The 19,625-nt window shown below is 65.4% G+C and overlaps 9 protein-coding genes across 9 annotated transcripts; 6 read left to right on the forward strand and 3 right to left on the reverse strand.

Annotated features, from left to right (window-relative positions):
* Positions 1–161: 161 nt before the first annotated feature.
* MSY001_0823 (uncharacterized protein) lies at positions 162–2,247 on the forward strand (the record flags this gene model as incomplete). Its single annotated transcript, XM_018885912.1, is given in 2 exon segments — positions 162–170; positions 190–2,247. 2 exon segments carry the CDS (start codon positions 162–164, stop codon positions 2,245–2,247), a joined length of 2,067 nt encoding a protein of 688 aa, XP_018739438.1.
* MSY001_0824 (uncharacterized protein) lies at positions 2,240–2,899 on the reverse strand (the record flags this gene model as incomplete). Its single annotated transcript, XM_018885913.1, is given in 2 exon segments — positions 2,240–2,762; positions 2,778–2,899. The coding sequence occupies 2 exon segments, from the start codon at positions 2,897–2,899 to the stop codon at positions 2,240–2,242; spliced, it is 645 nt and encodes a 214-aa protein (XP_018739439.1).
* Positions 2,900–2,994: 95 nt separating this feature from the next.
* Positions 2,995–4,932, forward strand: MSY001_0825 (uncharacterized protein; the record flags this gene model as incomplete). Its single annotated transcript, XM_018885914.1, has 2 exons — positions 2,995–3,232; positions 3,254–4,932. 2 exons carry the CDS (start codon positions 2,995–2,997, stop codon positions 4,930–4,932), a joined length of 1,917 nt encoding a protein of 638 aa, XP_018739440.1.
* Positions 4,933–5,777: 845 nt separating this feature from the next.
* On the forward strand, positions 5,778–7,293 carry MSY001_0826 (uncharacterized protein; the record flags this gene model as incomplete). Its single annotated transcript, XM_018885915.1, has 2 exons — positions 5,778–7,098; positions 7,121–7,293. 2 exons carry the CDS (start codon positions 5,778–5,780, stop codon positions 7,291–7,293), a joined length of 1,494 nt encoding a protein of 497 aa, XP_018739441.1.
* Positions 7,294–7,296: 3 nt separating this feature from the next.
* MSY001_0827 (uncharacterized protein) lies at positions 7,297–8,770 on the reverse strand (the record flags this gene model as incomplete). The annotated part of the gene is made up of 3 exons (XM_018885917.1): positions 7,297–8,451; positions 8,477–8,539; positions 8,564–8,770. 3 exons carry the CDS (start codon positions 8,768–8,770, stop codon positions 7,297–7,299), a joined length of 1,425 nt encoding a protein of 474 aa, XP_018739442.1.
* A 137-nt stretch (positions 8,771–8,907) lies between these two features.
* Positions 8,908–9,950, forward strand: MSY001_0828 (uncharacterized protein; the record flags this gene model as incomplete). Its single annotated transcript, XM_018885918.1, has 2 exons — positions 8,908–8,990; positions 9,041–9,950. The coding sequence occupies 2 exons, from the start codon at positions 8,908–8,910 to the stop codon at positions 9,948–9,950; spliced, it is 993 nt and encodes a 330-aa protein (XP_018739443.1).
* A 365-nt stretch (positions 9,951–10,315) lies between these two features.
* MSY001_0829 (uncharacterized protein) lies at positions 10,316–11,330 on the forward strand (the record flags this gene model as incomplete). Its single annotated transcript, XM_018885919.1, has 2 exons — positions 10,316–10,533; positions 10,622–11,330. The coding sequence occupies 2 exons, from the start codon at positions 10,316–10,318 to the stop codon at positions 11,328–11,330; spliced, it is 927 nt and encodes a 308-aa protein (XP_018739444.1).
* Positions 11,331–12,983: 1,653 nt separating this feature from the next.
* On the forward strand, positions 12,984–15,785 carry MSY001_0830 (uncharacterized protein; the record flags this gene model as incomplete). The annotated part of the gene is made up of 2 exons (XM_018885920.1): positions 12,984–13,257; positions 13,288–15,785. 2 exons carry the CDS (start codon positions 12,984–12,986, stop codon positions 15,783–15,785), a joined length of 2,772 nt encoding a protein of 923 aa, XP_018739445.1.
* A 96-nt stretch (positions 15,786–15,881) lies between these two features.
* On the reverse strand, positions 15,882–19,475 carry MSY001_0831 (uncharacterized protein; the record flags this gene model as incomplete). Its single annotated transcript, XM_018885921.1, has 1 exon — positions 15,882–19,475. One exon carries the CDS (start codon positions 19,473–19,475, stop codon positions 15,882–15,884), a length of 3,594 nt encoding a protein of 1,197 aa, XP_018739446.1.
* Between the last annotated feature and the right edge of the window lie 150 nt (positions 19,476–19,625).

Raw genomic sequence — 19,625 nt, forward strand, 5'->3', positions numbered from 1 at the left:
ACGAGTGCATCGGGCGATCGGGCGACAGTCGGACCCACCGCGTGCGCTGCGTCCGACTGACCGCTGATGGCGCATGCCGCTCGGCGCCTCCCAGGCGTGTACGCAGCGGCGGCGACGGCGCTGCCGTGCGTAGGCCAAGCGTCACTTGGGCGGGCGTGGGCATGGCCGCCGTGGGCGCAGCGCACGCAGCGGCTGCCCTCGCCGCGCGCCCTCGTGGCGCCGGCGGCCGAGGCAGGCGCCCCGACCGCCCTCGAGCGCGTGGCTGTGGGCCTGCGGCACCGCTCTCTCTTGGATGACGACGTCCAAGCGCTGCTTCCGGCGCTGATCCGTGGCGTTCGCGCCCAGGACGCGTCGTCGCGGCACCTGGCCCTGCTGTGTGCGCCGCACGTCCGCCGCGCGCTGGAGGAGCACACCGGCGTGCCGCCGAAGCTGCTCTCGCTCGCGCTGTGTGTGCGCACGCACCTCGAGGACCCGTGGCGCGTATGGACGGCCCTCCGCGCCGCGCACCCAGCATGGACGCCGCACCGCGACGACTGGGCGTGGATCGTGCGTGTCCTGTGCACGCGCGATGCTGAGCGCGCTTGGTCCGTGTGGCTCGAGCTACGTGCGTGCGGCGCCGATGTGCGTGCGCCGACAATCAATGTGCTACTGCATGCGCTGCAGGCACGCGCCGAAGCCACCGTCCTCGTCACCGACGTCGGCGTTCGCGCGCTCGACCTGGTCGGCCTCAGCACGTACGTGCACGCCCATATGAAGGCGGACGTGCCTGCGACGCCTGCCGTGCATGCGGCCGCGGCCGAGCTGCATGCGCGCCTCCGCCGCCCGGATACCCACGATACCCCCGCGTGGCACGCCATGCTCCTCTACACGGGGCGGCAGCACGGCGGGCATGCTGCGCTCACGCTCGTGCAGGACGCCATGGCACACCACGGCCTCACCCCGGATGCCTATACCGTGCCGACCCTCTTGCTCGCGCACGCAGCGGAGCTCGCGGACGTGACGACATGCGATGCAGCACTGCACCTCCTGCACCGCATCCACACCCTCGTGCGCGTCCCGCCAAGCGCGCACGCGCTCGCGATTGTGCTGCGTGCCGTCCTAGGCCCCGCGCCGGACCCCAACCAGGTGTTCGAGGCCCATGCCCTCTACACCGAGGCGCGCAGTCTCTACGGCGTGACGCCCGACGCCGCGCTCGTGCAGCCGCTCGTCGAGGCGCACTGCGCCGCGTTTGTGCCCGATCTTGATCGGGCGCACGCCCTGCTCGACGACGTGCTGGGCGAGCCGCGGCCCTCGGGGCTCAGCCGCCTGTGGCGCGCCCGTGTGCCGCGCCCGGTGGATCTCGGTCTCTTCTACCCCCTGCTCCGTGCGTGCGCGGCACTGCACGATGTGCCGCGCGCCGTGGGCCTCCTACGGCGCATGCGCGCGTGCCGTGTGCGGGTGCCGCCGCATGCCGCGTGGGCGCTCGCGCGGAGCCTGGGCGAGGCGAGTCGCTCGTGGGCGGACGTCGGGCACGTGTACGGTGCCCTGCACGCCCTGCGCGCCTGGGACAGCGACGCGTGGGCGCGCGTCCTTGCGTGGATGTGCCGGTGGCGCATGGCCGACGGCGCGCCGGCGCCGCCGGCGCTGCCGCTCCAGGTGCTCGCGGACATGCGCGAGGCGGGTGTGCACCCGCGGCCCGCGACCTACACGGTGCTACTGGACTTTTGTGCCAAGACCCACGCCCACCTCGCGAGCATCCAGGCGGTGCACGCGGTGATCCAGCGCGACGTGCAGCTGGAGCCGGATCTCGTGCTGGTGCATGCGCTGATGAATGCATACAACTATGCCGGCGCGCCTGCGCAGGTGCTCGGGATCTTTGACGCCCTCCTTGTGCTGTGCCAGAACGCGCACCACACGCGCTTCCTCGACGACGTGACGCTGACGATCGTGTGCGACACGTGCGGGCGCGCTGGCCTCCTCGACGCCATGCGCGAGGCTGTCGCCGCGGCGCGCGCGCTGGACGCGCGCCTGATCACGAAGAATGTGTGGGACGCCTGGGTCGAGGGCCTCGCGCGGTGCGGGCGGCTCGACGAGGCCGTGGCCGCCGCGCTCGACGAGATGCCCCGCACGCCAGCGACGAGCCCCGACGCCAAGACGCTGCAGACGCTCCTCAAGTTTGCGCGCGGGCGGACGCCCGCGCACGCGCACATCGTCGCGCGGATCCAGGCGGAGCTGCCGCACGTGTGGGACGCGTCGCTCGCTAGTTGAGCCACTCCGGCTTCGCGCACTTGCGTCGCTCCACCGCGCCCGTCACGGGGTCGGCCATCTCGCGCCACGAGATGGGCTGCAGCGTGTGCCGCGCCGGCGCCCAGCCGCCGTTGGCGGTGCGCCCGCCCGTCGCGTGTACGACACCGAGGTCGTTGCGCGCCGTAGACAAGTAGTAGGAGCGCGCATCGCCCAGAGAGAGGACCACTGCGCGCACAATGTCGCCAGGGCGGAAACACTCGCTCAGCACGACGTTGTCCTTGTCGGTCGTGCGCACGTCCTGCGCACGCACCAGGCCCTGAAACTCGCTCCCGTCAATGCCTTCCCCGGCCGCATGGTTCGTGCGGGCGCCCACGCTCGCGGCCTGCGCACCACCACACGGCTGCCCATCGACCACAAGAATCGAGATCGTCGCCTGTCGCGGCGTCACGCGCGTCACGCGCCCCAGCACGACGCTCTCTGGCCGCGGCAGCACGAGCGGCGGGCGTGTACCCTGCACACGCACCGTGCCAGGTGGGCTGTCCGCCGCGTACCCAATACGACTCGCCATGACATAGTCACCATATGCATACGTGCCGTCGCCCGCCTGCACACGCGCGCCCTGCGCGAGCGGCAGCGGCTGCCCCGGCAGCAGGAGCGCCCGGTCGTGGAGCATGGCGGCGGTGGCGGCGGCCGCCACGAGCGACTACCTCCACACCACGTGGCCTTTTTTTTTTGTCGGCGGCAGCGGTCGGCAGGCAACGCTGCGCCATGGCGCCCAAGTCGATATGGCGGCAGTCGAACGCGGTGCACTTCCAGGTCGTGCACCGGTCGCAGCGTGATGTACGAAAAGATGACCCGGAGGCGAGCGCACACGTTCTCAAGCCGTACGAGCCGCTGAACCGCAAAGGCAAGTCGCGCGCGGACCTCGAGCTAGACGACGCAGCGTCCGGCGCCGGCGACGGCCGCGCGCCGGTGCGCGCCAACGTCGGCGAAGCAGCGCTGTACGGTGTGTACTATGACGACACAGAGTACGACTATATGCAGCACCTGCGTGCGATCCCCGACAACGAGAATAGCCGCCGCGGCGGCGCCGACGAGGACGACGATACCGAGGCCGTGTGGGTGCCGTCGGCCGTGCAGCCGAAAGAGCGCGCACCGCGCTTCGCGCTGAAGGACGAGCAGGCGCCTGCCGACGGGCAGCCTGGCCTCCTGCTCCCGGCCTCGGTGTTTGCGTCGCAGGAGACGCCGCTGGCCCTCGTGCACGAGGGCGAGACGCAGGGCCTGCAGCCGGATATGGACCCGCACCTGCGGCAGACGCTCGAGGCGCTCGACGACGACGCGTTCGTCGTGGACGACGCGGACGACGCCTTCTTCGCGGATATTGTGCAGGACGGCGCCTGGGACGGCCGGCGCACCGAGGAGGATGCCTGGCGCGATGCGGCGCCGGAAGGCGACGACATCTGGCTCGACCCCTTGCAGCGCGCCCTCAAAGAGCGCGACGCTGCGGGCGGCGACGAGGCGGCGCTGAGTCTCGAGGCGCGGATCGCGCTCTTCAAGGCGCAGGCCAAGGCCGCCGGCAGCGACGGCGCCGCGTCGGACGACGAGGACCACGATACCCTGGGCGAGCTGCCCGCCCCGCCGCCGCCCCGCGCGCGGCCCGCCGGCTCCGTGTCGTCCACTGGCTCGGCCCTCGGCCGGAAAGGCGCGCCCGGCGCCCTCGCCCGGCGCGCCGCGTCGACGCGCGCTGGCAGCGTCGGCGGCGGCTCGACCGTGTGGTCCATGACCTCGTCGTCGATGGCACGCAACGAGCAGCTGACCGACCTGGACGCGCGCTTCGACCAGGTGATCCGTGCCTACGGTGGGCACGCGACGGGCGATCCTGCGCTGGATGCGCTGCACGGCGCCTTTGAGCATGCGCCCAGCGACGACGACGACGACGAGATACTGGATCACGAGACGGCCGAGCGCCTCACGCGCGGGGACCTCGATGCGATCCTCGACGACTTCCTCGAGCACCACGAAGTGATCGCCGGTCAGCTGAAGCCGACACTTGGCGATCGCTCGACGACGGCCGACGAGAAGCTTACGATGCTGCGCGAGGCCCTTGGCGAGGCGCGCATCACAGGCGACGACGACGACGATCACGAGGCCCTGACGCCTGCGTCCGAGAACCCGTTCCTGAACCCTGCCGTGCTGCGCGCGAACCGTGAGCAGTGGGACGTGGAGACTATCCAGACGACTAAGACGAACCTCGAGAACCACCCCCGCACGATTGCCGCGGCAGAGAGCGTCGCGACGCGCGGCACCGGCGCCTCGACGGCGCTCGGCCGCCTGCCGCGCGCGCTTGCCGAGCCCGGCACCCGCGTCCCGAAGATCCGCCTCCACCCCCGCACGGGCCTGCCGCAGGTCGTGGGGTACACAGGTGCGCCCAGGGCGAGCGGCACACCCGACGATGCACCGAGCGACAACGCGCCAGCGCCGCCCGAGGCGCCGCGGCCTGCGCGCACGACGACCAAGCGCGATCGGCACGAGAGCCACGACGAGCGGCGTGCGCGCAAGGAGGCGCAGAAAACGGAAAAGCAGCTGCGCCGCCAGGAAAAGGCCGCGGCCAAGCAGGCGTACGCGGACGAACACAAGCGGCAGGCCCACGCATCGCGCCGCCAAGCCGAGGCGCGGGGCGGCGCAGCGGCCCTGCATCTCGCGTAGCGCCGTAGTGATCACGTGATAACGCATTGGCCCGGCGCGTCAAACACGGCTCGGCGCCTCACCATGGCGGCGAGGGAAGAGCGCCCGCGTGTGCGCCGACGCGAGCGTGCGCAGCCCCGCGCGCGCCCTGGCACGTATGCGCGCCAGGACCGTCGCACGGACGTCATGTCTTCGCAGATGTTGGAGGATCCGTACGAGACGACAGACGAAGTGTACGATACGCCTGACGAGATGGCTAGTGAGGCGCCACCGGCGTCGCGGCCGCCGCGCACGCCTCATGCGTCGTCTACAGGCCACTCCGACAGAGTGCGCACGGCGTCGCGCACGCGCTCTACGGACGCGTCTCGCCACGCCGAGCGGCGCCGGCGCCACCGCCGCCACCGCGGTGCGCGGTCCTACAGTCAGCACGGCTCGTCGCATGCGCCCGACCCGTCGCACCGCGTGCGATCGCCGGAGGATGTGTATCAGCCGTCGCACTCGCGGGCGCCGCACAGCGGCGCATCGGCTGCGCCGGCCCGGCGCTCGCGGCGTACGTCGCGCCCGCCGCCCAGCGCCGTGGTGTCTTCTGCGCGCACGGCGCGGCTCCTGGCGGGTGACCCGACGACGGTGGCCGACGTGCGCTCGATCCGCACGGGCCGCGACAGCGCGGGCGGCGATGCCGCGGATGCCCTCCAAGTGGCGCGTGAAAAGCCACGCACGAACAAGGACCGGCAGCTCGCGCGCGTGCCCCGCAACGAGGTGAATACCATGAAGGAGGGGCGCGTCTTTGCGATGAACGGCATTGATAATTTGGCACTGCTCATGGTGCGTTGCGCTTCTAACAGCAGGAGGACCGCTCGTACCACATGGCGTGCTTTTCCATGTACATGTTCAAGTCGACGCTGGACTACCGCACGGTGCGCGACTTTTTCGAGGTGCTGGTGCAGCTGTACCCCAAGTACCGCTACGTCGTCGATTTTCAGCCGTACCGCGCGCGCTTCCGCGACAAGGCGCGGCGGAAGCAGACGGACGAGGAGGCCGAGCGCCAGCACCGCGAGCGCAACGAGGCGCTCAAGCGCGGCGATCTGCCACCGAACTTTGGCCCGTACACGAACTACTCGCGCACCATCCGTGCTGGCTCGTGGATGCGCCCCGCCGCCTGGCGCATTGACGAGGACTTTCACGTCTCGGAGAACATTGAGGTGATCTCGTGCGGGGGCCATGGCACCGACGAGCAGGTGTTCAAGATCGCGGGCCGATTCTTGGCACGCCACTTTGACTACAACAAGCCGGTGTGGGAGGCCCTGCTGGTGCAGGGCCTGCGCACCGCCGAGGGCGCGCGGAGCGCGCTCATGATCAAGATCCACCACTGCTTCTCGGACGGGCAGGGCATGATCCAGTCGTACCACGCGGCGCTGATGGCGATGAACAAGGGCATGGGCATCAGGGAGGTGCAGCAGTGGGTCGACATCTCGAAGAAGAAAAAGTCGCACGGCTCGAAGCCCATCAAGCCGGGCTTGCTCGGCACCGCGTCGCACAGCATGTACACGATGCGCGAGCTGTACTTCCGCAAGCGCAAGTCGTTTGTGTATCGGCACCCCAAGCAGCCGCGTGCGGCGCAGCGCCTCTACTTCCACTCGGACGGTGTGCCTATGACTGGCATCAAGCAGATCCGCGAGGCGTTCTCGACGCCGTCGACGCACTTGACGCTCAACGACGTTGCGGTGGCCATCCTAGCGCGCGCCATGGCGCGCGCCGCAGACCGCCTAAGCCCTGTCGGCACGAAGAACGACCGCCGCGCGGCCATCTTCGTGCCCATCTCGATCCGGCCCGAGGGCAACTGGGACCTGTTCAACTACACGACCGGCGCGCTCACCTGGCTCAAGTATCCCGACCTCGACGGCACGACCATCGAGTCGCACCTCATGCATGTGCACAGGGAGATGCTACGCCTCAAGAGCTCGTACCTGCCGATCATCTGGTACAAGACATTCTACCACTGGTGCCGCCACCGCGCGCTGTACCTGCCGAACTATCCGGTATGGCGCCCCTTCTTTTACCGCGCGTTCAGCGAGTACCACGTCGCGACGAACGTGCCAGGCCCGACGGAGCCCGTGTCCTTTGGCCAGCACGAGGCCTTCAGCTACCACGTCCTGCCGCCCAGCTCCCCCGGCAAGGCCACGATGGGTACGTCCCCTTGCTCACACAGCCATCGGCATGATCAGCTATGCCGCAGACTTCTCGCTCGCTGTTGCGTGCGACGACGTGCCCGAGTTCCAGGAGGTGCCGCGCGTCCTGTGCGAGGCCTTCCACGAGGCTGCCATGACCATGGTGCAGGCCGCCCAGCATCGTCTCGCCCAACGTACAGCCACTAGTACCTAGCCTCTACAGCATGAACGACAGCGGGTTCTCCACCGCCGCCTTGAACGCCTGCATCCAGCGCGCCGCCGTAGCGCCGTCCACCACACGGTGGTCCGCCGAGATGGTCGCCTTCATCACGTGTGCCACACGGAAGCCCCTCTCCGAGTCGTCGGGCACGAGGCGCGCCTCGGTGGCGCCCAGGGCCAGGATGCAGCTCTGCGGCGGGTTGATGATCGCCGTGAAGTGCGACGTGCCCATCATGCCCATGTTCGAGATCGTGAACGTGCCGCCCTGGTACTCATCGGGCTTGAGCTTGCCGTCGCGCGCCTTCGCCGCGAGAGCCTTGCTCTGCGCACCAATCTCCGCGAGACCAATGGCGCCACAGTTGCGCAGGATCGGTGTGATCAGACCCGTCGGCGTCGCGACCGCCATGCTAATGTCCTGCACGTGGTGCTGGCGCACGAACTCGCCGTGGAACGCCGAGTTCACCTCAGGCACCTGCTTGAGCGCCACAGCCGCCGCCTTCACGATAAAGTCGTTCACCGACAGCTTCGCGGCCTTCTCCTTCGCCGCATCGCCCTTAGCTGACTCCTTCGCGGCGCGGTTGAACACCTCACGCAGCTGGTTCACGCGGTCCATCTCCACGTCGAACGTCACGTAGTAGTGCGGCACCGTCGACTTGCTCTCGGTCAGGCGCGTCGCAATCACACGGCGCATGTTCGACAGCGGCACATCCGTGTACGCCTCGGCAGGCGCCGCAGCACCACCGGCCGGCGCACCCGCGGAGGGCTTGTACTTCTCCACGTCCTCCAGCAGAATGCGGCCCTCAGGACCCGAGCCCCGGATCTCGCGCAGCGGCACACCCCGCTCGAGCGCGACGCGCTTCGCCGCGGGCGTCGCAAACACACGGTCCTGCGGCTTGCTCGAGGGCTTCTCCTCGCTCTTCGCGGGCTTCTCCGACTTTTCAGGCTTCTCGGACTTGTCCGACTTGTCAGACTTCTCGGACTTGTCCGACTTCTCGCGCTTCTCCTCCTTCGACTCCTCGGCCTGCGACGCGGACGAGGCCGACTCCTTCTTCGCCTCCTCAGCGAGCGCATCCGCACCGGACAGGTCATCGCCCTCCTCGCCGACAATCGCAATCGCCGAGTTCACCGGCACATTCTTCGCACCGGCCGCCACCTGCCGTTAGGGCACATGCACGCACAATAATCTTGGCCAGCACACCGTCGTCCGTCGCCTCGACCTCCATGGTCGCCTTGTCGGTTTCCTGCTGTTAGCCGCCAGCACGCACAATCTCTAGCAGCACATCGCCCGAGCTGAACGAATCGCCCTCGTTCTTGCGCCACGAGGCAATACCGCCATCCTCCATCGTCGGGCTCATGGCCGGCATCGTGAACTTGCTCAGCTCACGCAAAGCCGCACTAGTGTGCAGACTGGCCATGCCAGGACGCGCACGAAGACCCGCACGAAGCAGCTGCTGGCGCACAATCGAGAACATCTTGCCCGTCAAAAGTTCAAAGCCAACCCGTGGGAGGCACGCCCGCTCCGCCGCACCCGTCCGCTAGGGCCGTTGAGGAATTATGCCCTCCACCCCGTCCGCCACGCTCGTGGCCCGCCAGCGCACCGCGACGCAGTATGGCCGAAGGGGGCCTCGTGCGCGATGTGCGCGCGGCCCTGGGCGCCGAGCTGGGGGCCGTTCCCATCAGTATAGAGTGGCTGTACGTAGGCGGCACTTACGCAGCACCGAATGCATCGATCATCTGTGCAGCCGCGACACGCAGCTCGCGCACGACGCGTCGCGGCTGGTGCACCAGGTGCGCGCGCAGCTCCTTGCCTCGGATCTGCACGACTCGCTCGAGCATGCTCAGAATACGTGGGACCATGCGCTTGTGCAGATCGTCGACGTGCTCGATGTTGGCGTGTCGGCCCAGTCCCTCTTCGATACTCTCGAGGCCCGTGCTACTGCGCCTGGGACGCCGTTTGCGCGTGGCATGCTGCGCTGGCGACTCGGCGATGGGTTCCAAGAGCCTATCTGCGCCTACGAACTTGAGCGCATCCCGTCCCTCGACTTGGACACGCATCTAGGCACGAAGCTCCTGCTGCACCAGCCGCCCCAGGAGCGCGGCGTGCTTCTGCTGGGCCCAGCGCATGTGCGTGTCCTTGGCGGTTTTCACCCTGAGTGGGACTCGGCGGCGCTTCTGCAGCAGCGGATCTGCGGGATCCTCGGTCGCACGCCGACATGGAAACAAGCCCGCGCAGCACACGGCCCCCGGCCGGCCGACCCTCCTGCATGGCCGCACGAGGTGCCTGCTCAACCCACGCACGAGCCTGACATGCTATCGGACGACGTATGGGACGTCGATGCGGAGCAGGCATTGCTGGAGGCCGAGGGCGCCCTTGCTACAGCACCGCCCGCTGCAGCGCCTGGCGGGGCACCACCGCGGCGCCCAGCGTCCACGCTGCTACAGCAGCTCGAGCACGTGGCAACGCCAACGCCGCCGACCTCCTCGGCGCCCAGCATGCCGCCCTGCTCGAACGAGCAGCTTAAGATACCCACGCGTGGCACGCCTGTGCGTCCGCCCTTTCAGGCCACGATCAGCCTCGTCTCCTCAGACGACGAGGCGCCTGCCGGACCGCCGACTATCTGCGTGTCCGACTCGGACGACGAGGCGCGCTGACTCGGCCGACTTTGCCACCGGCCGGTCCTAACCTGCCATCTTTGAACGATTGAGGAACGATGCCGAGCCAGAAGCGTGCGGATCGAATGCGCAATGCGGCGACCCAGGAGGCGCTTCGCAGCACGATGCGCTATCGCCACGGCGCTATTATTATGAAGGGTGGAAAGATTCTCGCGCAGGGCCACAACCATGTGCGCACCAGGTTTAGTGGTCCTTTGTCGGCCCACGAGGCCATTGTTTTACCGCTCCAAGACGGGGCCCACGACCACGATGATGGAAAGACTGCACAAACAGGCCAGTCCTACTTTAGCATGCACGCAGAGATGCATGCAGTGACCACGGCTTTGCGCGGCGCCCGGCCCCATATGCCGCGTGGTGGTCTCCTGTTCGACCCTCTGGACGAGGCATGCACACAGCTTCAGTCGATGGCGCTCGAGATGCCTGCCTGCTCCCGCTTCAGCGACACGTCTTCCGCTCCAGCTGCGAGGCGATCGGCACAGGACGTCAAGTCCCAGTTCGATCGCGCACTGGTCGAGGGCGCGAAGCGGGAGCAGCAGCGCGTCGCTTTGGCCCCCGATGCTCCGTGGTGTCTTAAACCGAGCTATAAAGAACGAACTAAAGAGAAACCACCGCCACGCACGCGTCGCACCGTGGGACACTGCGGCGTCCAGTGGTGGCCTCTGGGCAGGTAATCAAGCATCCAAGCGTCGCCGCACCGAGCAGCAGGCAGAGCGTGCACGCCGCCTCGCGCGCCGCAAGGAAGAGAAGCGTGCGCGCAAGGCCCGCGGCGCCCGCCAAGCCTCGTCGGGTGGCAGCAGCAGCAGCACCGATTCGCCTACCGAGTCAGACTCAGCCAGCCCACCGAGCGACTCGTCGTCGTCGTCGGATCCCGTCACGCCTCCCTCAGAGCCGGCAGATACCCCGTCCTTGGCCTCGACGACACTGGCGTACCGCAAGGTGGCGCGACGGGCCATACCCTCTATGACAGACTCGCGTATTCGAGGCGCCGACCTCTATGTGGTCCGCCTTTTACAGGACACCGAGTCCAAGGCCAAGGCGAAGGAGCAGCGTCGAAAGCATCAACAGAGGCGCGGCGTTACGATCGTTAGCGCGGCCCCCTCACCAGCGATACCCGTCCCAGCCATCCCGCGCTATGCGGACAGCCGCCCGTGCTGGCGCTGCCTCGAGTGGATGTATTGGGCAGGTATCAAGCGCGTATTTTGGACGGACACCGACGGCGATTGGCACGGCGGCAAAGTGTCCGAGCTCCTTTTCGGAGGCATGGCCGCTGGCGGGTCCGTGTCCTATGTGCCCGTGCACCTGACCCAATATGAGCATGCCGCTGCCATGCTGCGGCAACGCACGGTACCACCGGGATGAGAACCGTTTGTCCACGCGCACGACGTCTACGGTCAGCGCATCTCCGGCTCCGCGCCAGCTACTGTGTCGATAGTAATCTGTGATTTGTCCATGCACGTGCCTAATGCATGCACGAAGCGGCTCCTGGCTGAGATTTCGGAGCCATGTGGCCCCAAGTTGCCTCACGTGGCTTTTCCGCGCTCGCGAACGCTGAGCGCAACTAAGCTGGTCTCTCTTGAAGCCTACTACATGCTCGGCTCGTCGTCCAGTGCACGGTTGGATAGCGGCGTCGATCCGGATCAGACCACTTTCGAGCGGACGTCTGAGATCGATCGCGACCAGCCGGCGCAAATCTCGATGGATGCCATGAGCGATAGCGATATGGACGAAGCGCCGCGTCTGGGCTATGCTGTTTCTCCTCAGCGTTCGTCGACGCGCCTGTACCAGGGCGTCAACGCGCGTAGTAATGGCTCTGCGAGCTCCTCTCACTTCGTGATTGTAATTCCGCCACCAGAAATGCCGACGACGGCGCTGCCGCGTAGCGCGTCGGCACCGAGCCTCGCGCGTCGCGGCACCCTGTTACCCTTGTACCCAACGCTGGGCGGCCAGCTGTACGCCATCGCCCGCGAATATGGACTGCCCAGCGTGGGCGGCATCTCGCTGTACCTCATGGATGATGGCAGCGGCAACGACGGGCCGCGAATCGGCGACAGCACTTGGGCTGCTCTCTGGAGCGGCTTTTTCGAAGAGGAGCGCGACGCACCGCCGCCCATGCCGGACCTGTCGGACAGCGAGTCGAACTTCCGTCCCATGTCGCTGCCGTACATGCGCAAGTCCCAGCCGTCCCCGCGCCCCCGCCAGTCGAGTCGCGAGTCGTCGCGCCGCCTCCCGCGCATGACCAGCAACGCCTCGCTTGCATCGACTCGATCCACCTCTGCGGCCTCTTTCACGCTGGAGACTGGTCGCCTACCCATTGTTGGCAAGTTCGAATGGTCGGTCGACCCAGTGAAGGCAAAGTGGTGGCGCCCGTTCTTGGCGCACGCCGAGGCCGTCGCAGAGATGGCCACCTCACCGAACACGGATGGACCGCCGCTTCCAACGCCACGCACAAGCGGTCACCGCCCATTACACCTGGCAACCATGGCAACGCCGTCGCCTGTGCGAACACAGACGCTTCCTGTGTCCTCAGGCGCGTCTGTTCCCCACATCCGCGCGGACACTAGGGACTCGATCTTGCCCACGAAGCCTCCAGTGCAGACGCGCGATACGCCTATCATTGCCGCGTCGCCTAGTGGACCATCGGCGGCGGGTCCTCCTGAGGGCGGGCAGGAGCTCCTAGCTGCCCCGTCCAATATGCCAGACATTCTGTCGCCCCCCAGCAGCGCGCCCGAGATGCGAACAGCTCCGACGAGCCTCTCGGAGGCGCCTGCGCCGTTTGACGCACCGGCATCTGAGAAGTTGGCCCCGGCCGCCCTGGGCTCGCCGATGGAACAGAGCCACACTGCGCCGCGCAAGGCGCGGTCCGAATCGGCGAATGATAAGCAGACGGCGGACCCGGCTCAACCGGCTGATGAGCCTTTGACACCTATTCAGTCGCCACGCCCGCCTCCCCCGCAACCGGCGCGGTCCTCGACCGCCAGCGACGCTGACGACGACTCGAAAAAGCGCACCACCATGAGTGATGCCGTTGCCAGCCTCTCGGTTGCTGCCTCGCGCCTCTTTGGTGGGCACCGTTCCAGCGAGACGCCCTCGCAGGAATCGGCGTCAAAGGAGGCAGAGGCGCCGCACGACGACGCGGGTAAGCCGCAGACGCCTACCTCACCGCAGCACAACGTCGAGGAGGCGCGCGAGCGCCTGACCGAGCGCGAGCGCAAGTCGGCCAATGCCCGGCGCCACATGCAGCGTGCTTCGATTGATATCCCTCGTTCGGTGAAGCGCGCTTCCGCACGTATGTCGCAGGCCATGAGTGGACTGCCAGACCATGACCCGCCGCAGGACGACGATGTGGTCCAGGGCCACAAGCGCAGCACAAGCACGCCACAGGCCGATGCGTTCGTATTCCCCAGCGCGGACAAGCGTCCTGTTCCCCCTCCGCCGGCCATGGTGGATAGTGCCGAGTCTGCCACAGAGCGGCCGGCACCCGCGCCACCTGCGGCTACGCTGCCCGCCGGGCGCTTCCTGAGCGGTACCAACACAGAGGCGTCGGCACCTGCGTATCCAATGGAAGAGCACTGGGTCACCCGCCAGAGTCTGCGCCGCCCCCTGGAGGAGGCTCCGCGGTCGACGACGAGCCATCCGAGCGCGCCGCCGACCCACGACACGTTGGCGCAGCGCCTGGCGCGGAACGGATCGTTGCGCTCGCCTATCCTGCTCGATCAGGGCCTGCCTAACATTTCGGCGGCGACGCCTGCGCTGACGAACAAGGCGCGCATGTCGCGCGAGACCCCTGCTCCTGAGCGCATGTCCGCGCAAAAGACGGCGCCAGAGGTGCCGTCTGCCTCAAAGCTGAGTCGCCAGGACACGATTGAATTTAACAACACACTCGGGGACCTGCAGCGTGCATTGGATCTCTTGTCGCCACGGCACTCGTCCCAAGGTCGCCGCATCCGCCAGGGCGCGCGCAGCAGCACGGCCACAGAGGACAGTCTCATTCCCACCGTGGACGAGTCTCAATCATCATCAACGCCCGCCTACGTCCGCTATGGCGCGACGGACTTCTCTGAGCCCTCGCAGGATGAGTCGCTCTCGGTGCCCGCGCGGAGTGCTGAGCGCGAGGTGCCTGCCGTGCCGACACAAGCTACGCCGCTTGCCGCCACCGTGGCACAAGACCTCTCGTCGTCCATGCCACGCTGGGATCCACCGGTGAACGAGACGTCAGCATGGAGTACCGAGCCAACGCCAGTGACCTCGTCGCAGCAGTGGGGCCAAGGACCGCGCCCGACTTGGCAGACGGACATGATGGCACCGACTTCTCGCACGATGGATTCGGTGCCGTGGTCGCGCGACTCGATCCAGTCGCAAGCATCATGGTCGCGCACGTCGATACAGCCAGGCCCCGACGAGGTACAGACACGCGACTCGCAGTCGCTGGTTTCGTCGCAGTTGCCACTGTATGACGCGAAAACAGCGCAGACAGAGACACCGGTCGTGAACGCCGAGCCTGAAGAGCCTCTCTCGTTGGCTGCGCCGGCCCAGCCACCTGCACCCTCCGTGATGGACGTCTTCGTGCCGCCGCACGATGGGGCCTGGAGTGTGCGCTGGGACCCCCCCGCGACGGAACAGCCGCCGCCGCCGCCGCCGCCGCCGAAGCATGACGAGGCGAGCCAGACCCAGTGGATGACGTCTCCCAGCATGGAACAGCCAGGTGCAGGCATGCCTGGCTCCTCGGAGCACGCATCGATGCAGCTCGAGTCGGTGCTGGCCAACTTGCGTCCGCAGGATGTCCCGAAGGGTGCGCCGCCCCAAGGCGACGAGTGGATGGCCTGGTCGCGCGAGTCGATGTCGACGACAATGTGGGCGCCGCCGTCAGAGGCGCCCGCTGAGGCGGGCTCCGTGTCTGTGCCGCACCAAGCGCAGGATGCACCCGCAGACGGCGCATCGAGTCAACTATGGACACAGCCGACGGTGGAGCCGCCGACAGATTCGAAGGGCCCGTCTATGTCGCTGCCGCAGCCTGTGGCTGGCGTGGCAGGAGCGGACAAGTCCCAGGAGGCGCTGCCTCCGTCAACCGCCATGCAAGCGCCGTCCGCGTCGGCCTCGCAGAGCATGATGGGCCTTATGCCCCCACCGACCGCGTGGAGCGTGGAACACTCTGCTCTGCCTTCGGAGCTGTCGGGTGGACGACTGACGCCGCCGAACGATGGCCCGATGCCGGTCTCGACGATGAGCCCAATGAGCCCTAACCTACAGGCACCGCTGCCACGCACGTCGTCGAGCCAGGACTTGGACCGGCGGTCGACATCGCCGCCGCCTAAAGGCAGCCATTTTCTCTCCAAAATGTCGCCCAAGTTTAAGTGGCCTCGCCGCAAGCGCGAGGACAAGCGACAACCCCCCATGCAAGTGTCAGCGCCCATGCAGGGCGGTGCCCCTGACGAAGACCATTCGCAACTATTTCTTCATCCAACGGCGCCAGCGTCCAGTCAGGGTCCGTCCTCTGTGGACGTATCGACGCCGCCCATGCCGTCGCCCCCTGTGTGGGACGGACCTGCACCACAAGCATCGCAACCATCGCTCCAGCAATCCCCCTACCCACCCACTATGCCAACGTCGTCGTACATGCCTGCTCAGGCGCCCGGTTCCATGTCGAGCCCGTTGATGCCGAGTCAGGACCGTATGAGTGCGAGTACGTCGCACCGTTCGTTTGTGTTTGAAGAGCCGCCGCGTCGCCAGGATGTGATTAATCCGACGGAGCAGTCTGCCACGCTCTCGGACATGTACCGCGCCTCGATTGATGGAAAGAACATAGGTCCAACATAAGCCAGGCCGACCGGGCTGGCCCCGTAGCATTCACACAAGGTACTACAGGTTGAAGTAGGCATACAGGGCATGATGCGTAGTGGAACTACGTTCTAGCTAGTACAAGCGAGTCGCAATGCCCATGCTCATCAGCTCTTGGAACAGGAGCTTGGCCGCATAGGGAATGTGGATCTGCGAAATGGCTGAGCGGTTGCGACATGCGCGGCACTCGAACGTTGACTTGCGTAAGTTCGCCACCGCTGTTAAGCCGCACAGATCGCAGATGTGCAGGCGGTACGCATCGCTTGCATCATACATGCGCTCCTTCAAAAAGTTGGCCATACCGTGTGAGATCATACAGTCGCGCTCCATCTCACCAAAACGCAGACCACCGTCGCGGCTGCGACCCTCGACAGGCTGCCGCGTAAGAATCTGCACGGGACCGCGCGCGCGGCTGTGGATCTTGTCGTCCACCATGTGCTTCAGACGCTGGTAGTATGTCGGGCCCAGATACACCTGCGCCTGCAGCTTGCGGCCCGTGTGGCCATTGTACATGACCTCGAGACCACGCGACTGGTAGCCCAGCGAGAACAAAATGTCACTCACGCCCTTAACAGTGAGGTCAGTAAACGGCGTCGCATCGCCCTCTTGGCCCGAGAGCGTTGCCACCTTCGACAGCAGACACTCGACCAGATGCCCGATGGTCATACGACTGGGGATGGCGTGCGGGTTGATGATAATGTCGGGCGTAATACCCTCAGCCGTGAACGGCAGATCTTCCTGGCGGTACGTGATGCCAATGGTACCCTTCTGTCCGTGGCGCGACGCAAATTTGTCGCCCACCTGCGGCACACGCGTCGAACGCACACGCACCTTCACAAACTTGGCACCTTCGCCGTTGGTCGTGATCAGCACCTGGTCAATGATGCCACTCTCAGTGCTCTTCATCGGCGTACTCACATCCTTCTTCGTGTGCGTCTTGCTGCGCATACCCAGCTCATCACTATCCGGCGGCAATGGCGCCGTTTTACCAATAATGATGTCCTCGCCTGAAACACGCGTGCCAGGTGGAACGAGACCATCGATATCTAGTTTCTCGTACGTGCCATGTTTCAGGCGGATGGCCGTCTCGCGTGTCGGTTTCTCAAACTCCTCCATTGTGATCACACCGACCTTCTTCTCCATGTCCTGGAACGTGCGATAGTACAGCGAGCGGAACAGACCCCGGTCAATAGCCGACTGGTTCATAATCACGGAGTCCTCCTGGTTGTAGCCCGAATAGCAAAGAATGGCCACAATGGCATTCTGGCCCGCTGGCAGCTCGCGGAAGCGCAGGTGCTCCATCGCACGTGTCGTGGCCAGCGGCTTTTGTGGATAGTACAAGATGTTCGCCATCGTATCCATGCGAATCTGGTAGTTGGTCAAAAAGACACCCATAGCTTGCTTGCCCATGGCCGATTGGTACGTGTTACGCGGCGACTGGTTGTGGTCGGGGAATGGAATAATGCTCGCACACACACCCAGAATCATCGCCGGGTGAATCTCACAGTGCGTCCACGTGTCGGGCGCAAAGGTATGCGCCGATCGCAGACGCCGCGTTGCGTCCGACGTGTCCGGTGGCATGTGGCCGTTGGTCGCCTTGTACTCGCGCGACTGCTCCAGATCCGTTGGACTCATGCAGATCAGCACCGTCTCCTCTTCCTCTGTGTCCAGATATTCAATGACGCCAGACTGGACCAGGCGCGTCCAGTCCCAGCCCTCGCCGTCCTCGTCGTTGAGCGCCCGCACATGGTGTCGCTTGATCAGCAGCGTCATGCTCTGCTGGTCCACAATGAACAGCGGGCGCAGCATACGACCTGCATCCGTGTAGATACGCAGCTCCTTCTCACGGATGTCACGCACCACACTCACTTCGTAGCTAATGTCGTCTTTGCGGCGCAAATCGCGCAGCGTATCAACAAGCTGGCCAGGATCGTCGTGTGTACCCAGCCATACACCGTTCACAAATACCTTGGTCGCCTTGGGGTCCGCCGCCTGCATGTCCACGAGACTATTCAGCCCAAACTCCTCCAAGAACTCAACAATCGGTGCAGATGGTGTGCCGACAGAGATGTTCGACATGAGACTTAAATTCTTCACCAGCCCACACGCTTGGCCCTCGGGCGTCTCGGCGGGGCACACCATACCCCAATGCGTATTGTGCAGTTGCCGCGGCTTTGCGATTTTGCCATCCCGTCCAATAGGCGTGTTACAACGCCGCAAGTGCGACAGGGTCGATGCAAACGTATATCGGTTCAGCACCTGCGACACACCCGCCTTGGACTGCATCGCTTTCTTTTGATCACCCCAATTACCCGTAGCCAGTGAGTAGCGCAAACCATTGGTGATGGTCGCATGACGCACCGCTGCCTGCAGGTGGAACTCCTTCTGGTCTTCCACACAGCGCTGCAAGTGCCGGTAAATGTCGCGGGTGACTTTGCGGAAAAGCATGCGGAACAGGCCACTCAGCAGGGGACCCGCCAAGTCCAGGCGCTTCTTGCCAAAGTGGTCACGGTCATCTATCTCGCGGCGGTCCAGCGCGGCGAGCAGGAGGCGGTGCACCATGTACCCGAAGAAGTAGGCCTTCTTCGTATTCGATCCTTCGGACATGGAAATGTGGGGAAGCATCTCCTTTTGCAGAATCTCCTGGGCATAGGTCGTGCGCTTAAAGCGTGAAAGACCTGTGGTCGTGCCACGACGACCAATAAAGTCGAGCGCAACCTCACGATCCTGGATCACAAAGGCCTCTTCAATGCAGGGCTTGAGCATCTCTAGCATCTGTGTATCATTGAAGTCGTAGCAAATGTGTTGCAACACTTCGCGGTCAGGCACAACACCCAGCGCACGGAAGACAATCACGATCGGGATGTCATTGCGGATGTAAGGCAGCGTTGCCTTGATCGTGTTGTTCAAGCTCTTCTCACGGTTGCGCGAGAACAGTTTTACCTGCATGGTGCTGATCGTCTTGCCACCCCGCTCCACAGCACTGCGGATCTCGGCAAGGAACGTGATGGGCGAAGGGGGAGCCTTGGAAAACACATACACATGGTTCGCCGCCATGCGCTCCTGAGCAATCAGTACTTTTTCAGAGCCATTAATGATAAAGTAGCCACCCGAGTCGAAAGGGCACTCGTTCAAACTGTACTTGCCATCGTCCGGCAGGTCCGTCAGCCAGCAAAAGTGTGAGTGCAGCATGATAGGGACCTTGCCAAGATACACCTTCTCATCGACAATCTCCTCGCGGCTCGGATCAGGCACCCAAAGCTGGTCACCGTTCTCATCCAGCTCGCCTTCCTCGCCCTTGACCAAGACCTTCTGAGAGACATCCACATGCAGACCCGCCGAGTACGTCAAGTTACGCTGGCGAGCCTCTTGGGGAAAGAGGGGAGCTGTGCTACCATCTGCCTCAGTCTGTTGCGGCTTGTTCATGTAGATCTGACCAAACTCAATCTCGTACCGACGCGACTTGTCCTCCGCGTGGCCAGTGTGCTGGTCACTCTGTTCCAAGGTCAGACTTCGACTCTCTTCAACGAGTTCCTGCACTGTGTTACTCATGAACTCGTTGAAACTGTCAATTTGCTGGCGCACCAGGCCCTTCTCTTCGAAAAAGGCCTTGATGACGTCCCAGCAATCTTCTTGGCTGATCTCTTCCACCTCTTCATCTGCGTACATGTTGAAGATTTTCAGAAAGTCCTAACACAAGCGAATTCAAAGGCCAAACACAACCTCTGGGATCGTGTTGGTCGTTCTTCGCGTGCGGGCAGGTGCAGACGGTCGAGCACCCCGTCAACGGACGACGCCGGCCGCGCGGCGATGGTGGCA

The sequence above is a fragment of the Malassezia sympodialis genome, genomic scaffold (assembly GCF_000349305.1).
Source record: "Malassezia sympodialis ATCC 42132 genomic scaffold, msy_sf_4, whole genome shotgun sequence".
Taxonomy (NCBI): Eukaryota; Fungi; Basidiomycota; class Malasseziomycetes; order Malasseziales; family Malasseziaceae; genus Malassezia; species Malassezia sympodialis.